Source organism: Rhinolophus sinicus, linkage group LG01, assembly GCF_036562045.2.
Source record: "Rhinolophus sinicus isolate RSC01 linkage group LG01, ASM3656204v1, whole genome shotgun sequence".
NCBI classification, from domain to species: domain Eukaryota; kingdom Metazoa; phylum Chordata; class Mammalia; order Chiroptera; family Rhinolophidae; genus Rhinolophus; species Rhinolophus sinicus.
This window is the reverse complement of record NC_133751.1, coordinates 37674770-37686854: the sequence shown is the minus strand read 5'-3', so window position 1 is coordinate 37686854 and position 12085 is coordinate 37674770. Positions and strand designations below refer to the sequence as shown.

Below are 12085 nucleotides of genomic sequence, written 5' to 3'. Positions count from 1 at the left end.
TGCTGTAGTTCGTCAAGCTTCCTTCAGATTTTTCATGATGAATACACCCCCTTTCAGGACCAACTGAAATAGCAAATGGCCTCTGCTGAGACTATAAAAACAATGAGCTTGGGCAGGCTGTTTTATTCCTCACTGTGTTCACAATAAGAGAAGGACTGTCCCTTGCTAGTAAGAGAGAAGGAGGGACTGGAAGTAAAGGTTATGATTATTTATACATATCTTTAAAATATGAACTGCTTTTAATCATAAAGCTTTAATTTTCCTCTTCACATGAAAATCCTTAGGAAGGGGTCAGTCCATAAATAAGATGGAACTGTGCTAAGAACATGAATCCCTTTAGGGCAAAGAAGCTAACCCATTCTGAGTGGAATTACCAATTGCAGGAAGCTCTGAATAAGCCATTTTTTTCCCAGTGACTTGTCAGATGCACACTGAGCTGGTTTTGCTAAGGAGGAATGAGGAAGACAGGGCTGTCCAGTGACCAGGGAGCCAGCCTGAACATTTTCAGTAGCTCTCTTCAAGCAACTAGAAGCCCCAATTAGGTATCAGTGCTGCTTCTCCTTTGAACTCTGTCCTCGAGGCTGTGTTCACTAAATCGGATGCTTAGAATTTTAGTTGCAATATATCAAGCATCATTTCAACTTTAAGTCTCTCTCCTTCTATCAACCAAAAAGAAAGAGGGAGAACTATCACTACATAGTCAAATGAAAAGCAGCTCTTTGTTCCCCCAAAGTGTTATTTTAATGACGTCAGGGCCCAAGATAGCTGACATTTGGTGGTCAGTGGCTTGCAAAACATGTACTTTTTCCTCAGAAACACATTTTGTACCTTGTGCAAAGAATGCAGACTTTGTATGAAGCCTAGCAATTTTGTGCTTACAAAGAAAGTAGGAAGGGACTGAGCTAAAAGGTAATGATTACTTACCTACAGTGAAAGTCAGAGGGATTATGGGGAATGGGGAGGATGGAGAATCCCCATCTCTGCCACATGGAACAATCCTACCAAACATGTCTGCTTCTAGCTACATCCCCTGTCTTCAAGTGACCAACGTTTAAGATGTGAATCAGACCTTGCATTGGATTGCATTTTTAAAAGCTTCAGGATTTCATTTATTTTCTGTGGCAGATATAACTTGAGCTCACCTTTGCTGCATAATAAAGCACGCTGAAACTTAGTGGCCTGAAATAGTAACAATTTATTATTTCTCACGATTCTGTGGGTTCACTAAGAAGTTCACTTGGTCTGTTTTGAGCTAATTCATGCAGCTGCCCGAGGTGATGGGTCCGCCGCACCTTCATGTGGTGTTTCATCTTGGGCTTCTTTACTGTTTGGCGATCTCAGGACAGCATTCCAAGAGGAAAGCCCCAAAGCACAAGTGCTTTTCGAGCCTTTGCTTGCATCATCTTTGCCAATGTCCCATTGGCCACCACAAATCACATGGTCAAGCCCTGAATCAATATACTATAAAGGAAACACACAGGAGCATGGACACTGGGAGATGTGATTCACTGGGGACCATTACTGTAACACAGAGACTCTCCTACTTTCTGATGGTCCTAATGGGGTCCTCAGAGTTGTTTTTGTACCATTTGTCAGACAGCTGCCCATCCATAAAGCCATAAAAAAAGATTGCTTTTAAATAATTCATCCTTTACAATGCTTCTAAGCTATACTTCTTATACTTGGTCAGTATTCCTTTTGTCCTCCCAGCCTTTTCCAAATGACTGTGAAGGGACACTAGAAAATTAGTAAAGTTAGAATGGATCCCCAGAAAGATTACATGTGTAATAAGGGCCAGGTTCAGGATGTCTTGTTATTATGTTTTCTATTTCCTTTGCTATTTCCTCAATAGATATTGAGGACCCGCTATGTGCAGGACCTACATGTTACCCTGGGACCCCATGATTCAGACAAGGCGGCCTGACTCTGGGGCCCATGGGTCAGAGGATGTAATATACCTGCTGCTCTTTGAGGCTACAGGTATTATTGGGGTCACAATTCTACTTCTTGAGTCACCAGTTGGAGAACAGCCACAAGGAAAGTCATTCTGCCTGTGTAGATTGTGGTGTGAATGAGAAACCACTATTGTACTAAACCAGTGAAGAAAAAGAAGGCAGAGCCTAACGGTTAAGAAGTTGAAGTTTTGCTTCCTGAATTCAGTACTAATGAACTCCAGTTACTGGGTGCAAGACATTATATAGTAACTGCAGAATGTATGTTGTGTTTTGGATAATTTGGGAAACAGTGTGCTTTAATCAATAAACTATTCAGTACTCTGAAGAGAAAGAAGACTCTTGAGTCAAAATGGACATATACAAGCATGCACCTATAACCTGAGGGGGAAAAAAGCTTTACTATTTTCAATAGCTTTTCTTCTCACATAGAAAACTGCCTATTGTGTCACTCTGCCACTGTCTGCACATGCCACCAAATCAAAAAGAGCACTATAGAAAACATGTTTTTAAATAGATACGATATGGAGGAGGTACAGCTGTGCTGCCTTCAGTTGGTCAACACACTGTTATTGGGCCACCCCTGTGGATCCCTGCTTTCTACTTTGGGGCGATTTATTATTTTTTTTCGTTATTCAGTCAACACTTCTGGAACACCTGTATATGCAGAGTACTGTTCAATGTACGTTGCAGATGGTAACTAATTTAAACCATATACCAGCTCTTTGAGGTAGTGACTATAATCACCTCCATTTTACAGATGAGAAAACTGAGATGAACACAAGTTAAGTAAATTCCCCAAGGTGACAAAATTAGTAAGAGACAGAGCCAACAATTGAAACCTGGTAGCTTTTGCACCAGAATCCTCACTCTTTAGCATCATGAGATGCTGTTACCGTGTTTCCCCCAAAATAAGACCTTAGCCAGACTATCAGCTCTCATGCATCTTTTGGAGCAAAAATTGATATAAGACCTGGTATTATATTATACCCAGTATTATATTATATTAGACCCGGTCTTATAGTAAAATAAGACCGGATCTTATATTAATTTTTGCTCCAAAAGACACATTAGAGCTGATGGTCCGGCTAGGTCTTATTTTCGGGGAAACACTGTAGTAATGAATGCAGCTGACATTGCTGCGTCATTTTCCCAAGAGAAAGAGGACTCATGATCCGTTGAGTGACACAGCACCATTTTGCCTCCATCTTTCTCCCCATGTAGTTTACAGAGTCTAGTAACAGCTCTTCTTAATCTAACGGTTGTTGAGCTTGTGATATGCACTATCTTTTAAAGGTTGTTGTCCCGTGGGACCTACTTATATCTCCCAGACTACCCTACTCGAGCCAGAACTAGTATCATCATGTGTTTTAACAGTTCCTTTCCTAGACAGCTAAAGTCTGGGTAAAAACAGCATCACCATGATTCCATCAACTGTACCCTGTCCTTCTCACTTATGTGCAGCTGGGCATTGCTCAGGAGGCAAGATCAAAGGGTAGTTCTCAGCTGCTCTGTGGACTCCCAAATGTTTTATGTTGGCCAGGTGATCACTTGAGTTTAAATCAAGATTTGATTTGTTCATTTCTTAAAATGCCACTTCAAAAAATTCCATTTCATTTTGATTCATGGGTTCTTTTAAAGCAAATTAAAATTTGATCAACTAAGTACATTCAGCTTATGAAAAGATTTAAATTAAGCCAGAAACACCCAAACCCCAATGACTAAATGCTTAATTTCAAAAAATAATTATCTGTTCCATCCCAAACCCATCTTCTTATATATGGTTCCTTTATCCTCATTGGCTGTGTCATCAAAGAACAAAGTATAGTGAATTTTGGTAGTCAGCCAGTTAATTACAGACTTGGCCCAAGTATTGGGGCCAGGAAATCACTTTGTAATCCTAATTTTGTTTTGACTTTTTATATGATTCAAGTAAATGGAACAATTGCCACACTTTTTTTCGTTTTCCTGTATGTTTTATAGACCAAACCCACATTTGTCTGTGGGATGACAAATGTCTGAACTAAAAGTTAGCAATTTAAAGAAAGTTATATGAATGTTTTCAAGTTTTTGCACATTTGGATCTGAGTAGGCTCAGTTAATATGTGAAGAAGAGAATTCTTCTGAAATCGATCCCCTCTAAGAGCATTTTTTTCAGACCCCTTGGCCCCAAGCCTAGATTATATATTACTACATAATAAGGAAGAGAAAAATGTGAACAGTATGACATTTGTTCAAAATACTCATACTTTACAAAAAAAAAAAAGTAAGACAGAAAAGGCATTTGAAAGTTTTTCCTATTTCTGTGTGGTTACATAGAAACCAAATACTTCTTTTACTCTTCAGCAGCAAAAATAGCAACCGTGTTAAGACCAGCACCCGTGCTGGCTCGCTGCCATGGGAGGACTTGTGCTAACGAGGCCCAGGTCAGGGCTTATGTCCATGGGGACCGAGGAACTTCACACAGAAAGAGGCTCTGAGTCCCATCAGAGATGCACGCTCATCCCAGCTGGTTCTACTAACGCCCCTCTTTTATGCTAGGGCAGCCCTGGCCCAGGCCTATCAATTGACGTGACAGTAACGTCCTACCTGGTCAGCCTGCCTCTCTGCTGGCCAGTCATTCATAAACCTACCCTGGGAGGCCCATGTTCTCCGCCAGGCTTTAGGGGCCATTGCTGCATAAGCCCCTCATTTCTTCTGATGACCCCCCTCCTCCAGGGTTTCCTAACAGACTTGGTGCTCCACCTGGGCGGTGTCCTCTCGACTCCAATGGCCCCTAGGAAAACCCCAGCCCCTGTATCTCTGCTCAGGCTGTTCCCCCAGTCTTCTGCTCACCCCTTCAAGGCCCAGTCAAGTCCTGTCTCCTTCCTGATACCACCTTGACTGCTCCAGGCTGCATTCATTGTTCCCACAACTCCAACAATATGGACAGATTCACACACAGCTACAGAGTATTTATTGCCTTGTTCTCTGTTCTCTCCACGGCACATGTCTCATCTCTGGGATTGTGTTGTAACTTGACTGTTTGCCCTGGGACCTGTGCTCTCTCCTCTATCCCTCATACTGGTCCAATGAGTCTCAGAAAGTAGGTGCTTAATAGAAAGGTTTTGGTTAAATGATCAAAGGAGTGCTATGTTAGAGCTAATAGCTAGATCCTATCACACCACAGCCACAAGGGAAAAAAGTTCAGGACTCACAGCCACCCTTTTCTCAATAGATTTTTTTTTTTTTAATACAAAGAACACTACAGTACTATTTAACAAAATGAGAGCAACTACCAAAAAACTTTAGTATGTCCATCACCCTTAATTTGCAATATAGTTGTTTAGCAATACAATTTTTAGAAAAAAATTATTTTTGGAATTTATTAATAATACGTAAATAACTCCTGACAATTGCTATTTAATAAAAGGAAAATGGGAAGAATTCATTATTTGGGAATTAAAGAAGATGTATTGTTTCTTTATGAACAATGAAAAATTTGAAATGTAGTATATTTCAGAAGTATTATACATTTATCATTTTAGGTATTCTCCAAATCAGGGTTATGTCTAGTATGGATCCAAATCCATTTCAGTCAATTAGATGCTAACAATTTCCACAAAAAGAGTCACTATACAAAGGAGTGCCATAAAAATATCCAAGAATTTTTAAAGTTTTCCTGAAGTTTACCAACAATCACTTCTGAAGATGATTTTATTCTTATGTCAACTTAGCAACCATAAAATCTTAAAAGATAAATATTGTCTTAAGTTTTACATTGATAATGATCAAAATTAATAAGTTATGAGGATATATTTACTTTTGCATATAATGTTTTCCAGGGCTACCAGCCATGTTTTCCAACAACCCAATATTTAAGAATTTTTGTAACTCGAACAAATATTTCTAGCAGATACATTACCACAAAACAAGAGTCTTGTGTTTTCAAAAAGATATTATTTGGATTGCTAGTTGCTGGTATATGGCTGTCATTTTGTGGCCAGGTTTTTGGTCGACTAATTTGCAACTGTTCATGTATGAAACATCTGACACTCAACACAGTGCAGAATGCTTGGTATGCCGTTGATGCTTTTGAAATGGGAAGAGCAAAACGAAATCATAAATTTACATTTTAATATGATATGTCACTGCATTAAAATCATAGCACTATGGTTTATTAGCAAGATTTCACATCCATTAGCAAGCTGGGAAATGCTGCTTTGGGAACTGAAGATGATGGAAACATGGAGGGGATCAAAGTGGCTCCCATTAGCTGTTGGATGGCAGTCACAGGTCTCACTGAATTATCCATTCCCAGCCTTATTGTACACATTTAAGAAAAAATGCAAAGTTCTATGAGTTGTAAATTAAACAGAAAGAGCTTTTGTAGAAACTTTGAAAATGCTGCTTATTTTCATAACGAAGTCATAGAAACCTCAGCAATTGCCTCCCACCACCACTTCTTAGATGTCTCCTCGTCTGGTATAGATTCCGTGATCACTGAAAGTGCCTGGGTGTCCCCACTCCATGTTCCCATATTGCCCTGTGTTCACTGCAGGCTACACACATGAAATCGGTCAGACACATGTATGTCTGACTAAGCTGGCCGAGGGCCCGGCTGTGTCCAGTTCATTACCATATCTCAAATGCCTGACCCTGTACTGAATATAGACCAACTGAGTGAGTGAATAAACACCACAATTTTGGGAGCAGGAAAGATATGAAAGTGAATAATACAGTAAGATTTTATAAAAAGTAGGACTAGTAGCCTGCCACTAAATTAATTTGTTCTTGAATTAGAACTTGATAACTATTTGAAAACACACCTCCTTTTGATAATAGCCAAAGTATATAAAAACTTCCTGCAAAAAATTTAAAAATACAAATACACCACTAGCTATACAAGCAAAGAACTTGATTAAGCAATTCACAGAAAGGAATTATAAATGGCAAATAAATGAGTGAAAAATTAAGCTACCTCAGTAGTAATGTTTTAAACTACATTCAAACAAGATACGTATTTTTTTATAAATTAGCAAACTGCTCATAATATAGCACGGTAAGAATTTGTTCAGGTGGACCATGTCATACACCTCAGCAAAAACTGCTAACACCTTTATACATTCACATACAGACCTATGCAAACACCCACATACCCCTGTCCATGTGCTTTCGCCCAAGAAATCCAATTCCAGGGAAGAGAGAAGTGATTGGATATTTGTATGTATGTATGTAGATAGCTATTTCACTGTTGCGTCACAGCAACATATTAGAAGCACCTTAATATCTAACAATAGAGGAAGTATTAAACTAATTCCTCTATATAATGGACTGTTACACAGCCTTGCCTTTTTTTGGAAGCATAAGAAACTGCTCACATTGCACTGTTATGAGGTGGAAAGTAAGCTGCAAAACTGAACATACAGCATGCTTTCATATATGCAAAAGAAAATAGACTAGAAGATAATATACCAAACAGTAAAATATAGTTGAATATCTCTTGGTTCTGAGATTGCATGTGTTGCTTCCTTCTTTTTATCTTTTAATATTTTTCAAGTTTTTTACACTGAGCACAGGAAAAATGTTTCAAAGAATCCTCCTTTGAAGAGTCACCATTTCAGAGCTAATATGTTTGTGTGATGCTCTACAAGTTGGGTCAAGAGTTGGTCCTATCCAGATCCAGTATCTGGCCAGGAGCTTTACAGAGAATGGCATGACTATCGTTTCCATGGACCCCTTTAATTGCAAAGCTCTTCTTTTTAAATGTATAACTCAAGGTCACACAAGCACTCTCTTTATTCCTTTGCACTGGGGTTGGGACTGGATTGCGCTTGTGCCCCCTATTGATGAGGTCTTGAGTGTGTATAGTCACTGCTCTGCTGTCCTTGCAGCAACCCTGACCTCCGGAGAACTGAGCCCGTCTTGGAGAGCCCCTTGCAGAGGACCAGCAGTGGCAGTTCCTCCAGTTCCAGCACCCCTAGCTCTCAGCCCAGCTCCCAAGGAGGCTCTCAGCCCGGATCACAAGCAGGATCCAGTGAACGGACCAGGGTTCGAGGTAAAGCTTTCCCTTCCCTCTCCCTGACAACATTGCCTGGGGAGGAGAGCCATGGGTGGGGAATCAGGTTACTGTCTGATTTCTGTGACTTCTGCTCCTGGTCTGGCCACCCCTGTGTGATACTGAAGAGCCAGTTAACCGCTCTCAGCATCAATATCCTTAAAGGAGAGGGCCACCATCCCCAATTGTACATGTGATATCTGGTGAGGACTAAATCCTTGGACAGAATATTGGTCTTATTTGAAAATACAATCACTTGCTAGTCACCTGACTAACCATTTCCATTGGATTGCCTAGTTAGAGTTTCGTGTACCCCCAAGTATTCTTCACATTGTGCCATAGTTCCTTTTCATATTCTGAACGTAGTTCAGAATACCAGTTATTTTTCAAAGTGAAATTCAATAAAGACTAATATGGAATACATATACACTTTAGAGAAGAAATAAAATATTTGACTTAAGAAGTGTATTTGACTCTTCTGGTTATTATTAATATTAAAGAGGTGAAAAGTAGCCTCTGACTATTTAATTCAAGTCATTCATCATTGTTCAGTTTTCATTAATGAGGAATTTCGTGAAAAACATTAATATGTCCAGCTAATTACACAGACAACACATTGTTTTTAGCTAATATGAATGTGCTCTTTCTGAATAACCTTCTTCAGAAGATAATTTTGCTTCCAAGTAATAAAGACCAGGATTTTTTAAAGTGAAATTTGATCAACATTCACTCACTTTTCTTTGTGCTTTTTCATTAGACACAATCATATTTTACCTCCTAATATCTTTTCCAGGTTTTAATAAATAAAATCACTGTATGTCCGTTTTGGAAAGGTTGACACCTGACGTGCTATATGTACATCTCTGATTTGGGATACAGACTAGCCTGTGGGCCCCAGGATGCATTCTTCTGATATCAGTGGCGCAGCCATGTATACTTTTGTTACCTTGATCCAAATGTAAATTTGCTTAATATAGAAAACTACCATTCCCTTACCATTTTTTTTTCTATCCAGAAGCAACTTAATATCCTCAGTTAGAATAAATGCTGAAGAAAATTCCCTGACCTGGTTCAGGTTTAATTCTTATCTTCTTTCCTTTGATCTAGTTCTTCTGGGTTAAAAGCACTCTTATATCCCTTGTATGCCCCTGCCCAGGAAAGACCACTTGGAAACAAAACGGAAGAATCTCTCCCGCCCTAAATTGCTTCTTCTCTACCTACAAGCTCATAAATCGGGAGGGATGTTCTTCACTCTGTAGCTGTCAGGGAGCCCTCCCCTACCTTTGCTCTGTATCTCTATCCTAGGGTCGTTCCCCTTTATCATCAACACTCTGCTTTCTGCCCCTGCCTCTTTCTTTCTTCCTGAAAAGATCCAGACAACTCCCTCCGCCTACCGTTTAAAAACCATTCCATCAAATAAAATAGGTTTCTATTGTTTTCCACAAAATGCCATCACAATAACCTGTCCTCATGGGTAAGTGGTAAAAGAAGAAACCAAACATCACATCTTAATGTAGAAACTAGCTTAGCATCCTAACTGAGAATAGGACTTTGAGAAATCAGACAGAATTCCAGCTCTGCCCATCATTTCAGCATGACCGCAGGCCAGTATGTTATCTCTCGAAGTCTGTGTGCCACTGTAACATAGGCAAATGTGCCGCATGCTTGGGTTGGAGTGAGAATTAAATGAGAGAATTGCCACAGAAAGTGTCAAGTACTAGGCCTGACACAGCTACTGCTCAGTGAATGGTAGTGGCGATTGTGCTTGCTAGAGTTCTCATTATTCGTGGCAACTTCCGAGCTATAGGCCTAAATGTGACTGCTTACCTTAGTTTGCCTCACCATTTCCGGTTTGTTCATGGATGTGCTTGGGGATTTGCCTCAGTCAATGATGTGTCTCCTGAGTGATCCTGAAGGATGACTCGCCACAGAACTCATGCACTGGAGCCAGTACTTTTTGACGGTCATTATCTTTCTTGGCCCTGTTTTTTCTTAGCCAACAGTAAGTCAGAAGGATCACCCATGCTCCCCCATGAGCCATCCAAGGGGAAACCAGAAGAATCCAGGGATGTTACCCGACCTAGTCGACCAGCTGTGAGTACTTTTCTCTCAAAGAATTCTAAACTCTCAATTTACCAGAGAACCCACAGAACAGTAGTTGGGCGTACACTCATGACTGCAACAAACATTGTGGAGATTAATAAGAATGGATGCTAGAAGCATCCTGAAGGAAGTCATGCCTGATAAGGAAAGACGTGAATAGATCTTGGATTGCTTATCGGCTTTTAGGTATTTGTGGATCATTAGCAAATAACTCAGATCATTCCATAATTCCTACTCAGCAACTTTGACAAAAGGGTGCTGAACTAGCAGTGAAGGATACTTGGGCACTTTGTATGGGTTTCTCTTGTCTAGTCTGCCCTTTCCACATATTATTTTCCATGTGAATTAATATTATAATGTTCTGCTGCTTTTCATGTCTCTAGGACTATATTTTCGGGATCAAAACCTGATAAGCATGGTCTGGCATGGGGCCTGATAACTTGAAACCTAGCTGCATTGCTGTGACACAACAGACGCCCAAAAGCTTTTAAAAAAGAAATAAGAGCATTTGGGATGAGTTATCCACTTAAATTTTCCAAGAATCTTTTCTATGAAATAATTTTTTTTGGTTTACTCTGTTTATTACATTTTAAAACTAAGAAAGTGTAGTGAGCGTGACAATGAAGGGAATTTACACCATTCTGGGTTGAGGTTCTCTGTGTTCTTTTGCGTTTATCGGTTGTGTACTAACGATTCCCATTTGTGTCTAACCTGCCGCCTGTCTTCTGGCTTTCCCCCTTCCTGTGGATTCTTCTGGATTGGGTTCTTATCTCAGAGCTATAAGAAAGCTATCGATGAGGTTAGTATTACCTTTTCTTGGTCATGCTTTTGCAAAACGTAAATATAAAACTGATTTCCTGATGTTGACATTCAGAGAAGTGGCCAATTGGATTGCAGATTTAAAGTTCATTCATTTGGAGTGATCCACTGTGAAGAGACCCCCTTCAATCCAAGTCCTCCCAAGACCCTCAGACCCCCGTATAAAGCTCCAGAGACCTTCCAAGTCAAAATGTCACTTTTCCAATGTTCCTGTCTAGCTAAAGATAAGCATTAGTGCTTTGTGATTGGCAGAGTTTCTCATTCCAATATCTTCTAATAGCAAAGCCTCAGCTTTTGACCTCGCCAGCCTTGCTAGGGGATGGTGGTTTCACTAACAAAGAAAGAGACATCATTCTAGAGCACTCCAAATTTATAGTGTGTGATTTGTAAACAAGGAGTTACTGGGTATTGTTAGATTACTTTTATGGGACATTAAGTACAGCAGCAGCAGCAACATCGACTTTAGTTAATGAATACTGGCAAGCTAAGTGACTTTATTTTCTTATCTGTAGAGACATTTTTCCATCAGGAAAGTATATGGTTTAGTCGATCTGAGGTAGCTTGCTCAGAAGGGTGACTGCCTTACTGCTGCTCGTCAGACCTGCATGAATACAGCATCCTGGAGTTCTTTGTTTTGTTTTGTTTCATATTGTTTTGTTTTGTTTTGTTTTGTTTTTAAGAGACAAGCCTTGCAAAAAGTCTTATTGCATGGAATCTGAAGACTACCCTTATGTCTTTAAGGCTGTAGTTCGGCTGAGCACTATTTTTGTGAAATAATATGGAAAAAGCACTGGCTCTGGAGTGAAGAAACTGTGTTCAAATTCTGGCTCCTCCAATAAATTACTGCCTGGGACTAGTCTTATAATCTCTCTGGGCCACAGTGTCCTCATCTGTAAAATGGGAATAAAAACCCCTGCCCTGCCTTGCTCAAAAAATTAAGATCACTCAAGATCGTGTGTTTGAGAGCATTTTATGAAGTGTTACATGCTGTGTAAAGCCAAGAGGTTGTCCTCATATTAAGGTTTGGGCCAGAGACATAGGTTCTTTTGGCAGGTGGGAGAAGAATGTTTCTATGCATCTAATCTTTACCAGTAAGAGCCTCACTTTCTCAGAATTCTGACTGCCTCACCACTCAGAGTAATTTAGAAAGGAATATTTATGGTTAAAGGATTAT

At 39.8% G+C, this 12085-nt stretch overlaps 1 protein-coding gene across 8 annotated transcripts in view; it reads left to right on the top strand.

Moving 5' to 3' along the window:
* Positions 1-12085, top strand: part of TNIK (TRAF2 and NCK interacting kinase) — a 363557-nt gene that overhangs the window by 311606 nt on the left and 39866 nt on the right. For 5 of the 8 annotated variants that reach the window (XM_019735239.2, XM_074327892.1, XM_019735211.2 and 2 more), the window contains 3 exons: positions 7826-7989; positions 9986-10083; positions 10868-10891. In XM_019735239.2, the coding sequence (XP_019590798.2) occupies positions 7826-7989; positions 9986-10083; positions 10868-10891 (286 nt within the window). The remainder of the gene's footprint in view (positions 1-7825; positions 7990-9985; positions 10084-10867; positions 10892-12085) is intronic. The other 3 variants (XM_019735248.2, XM_019735221.2, XM_074327881.1) reach the window with 1 other exon arrangement.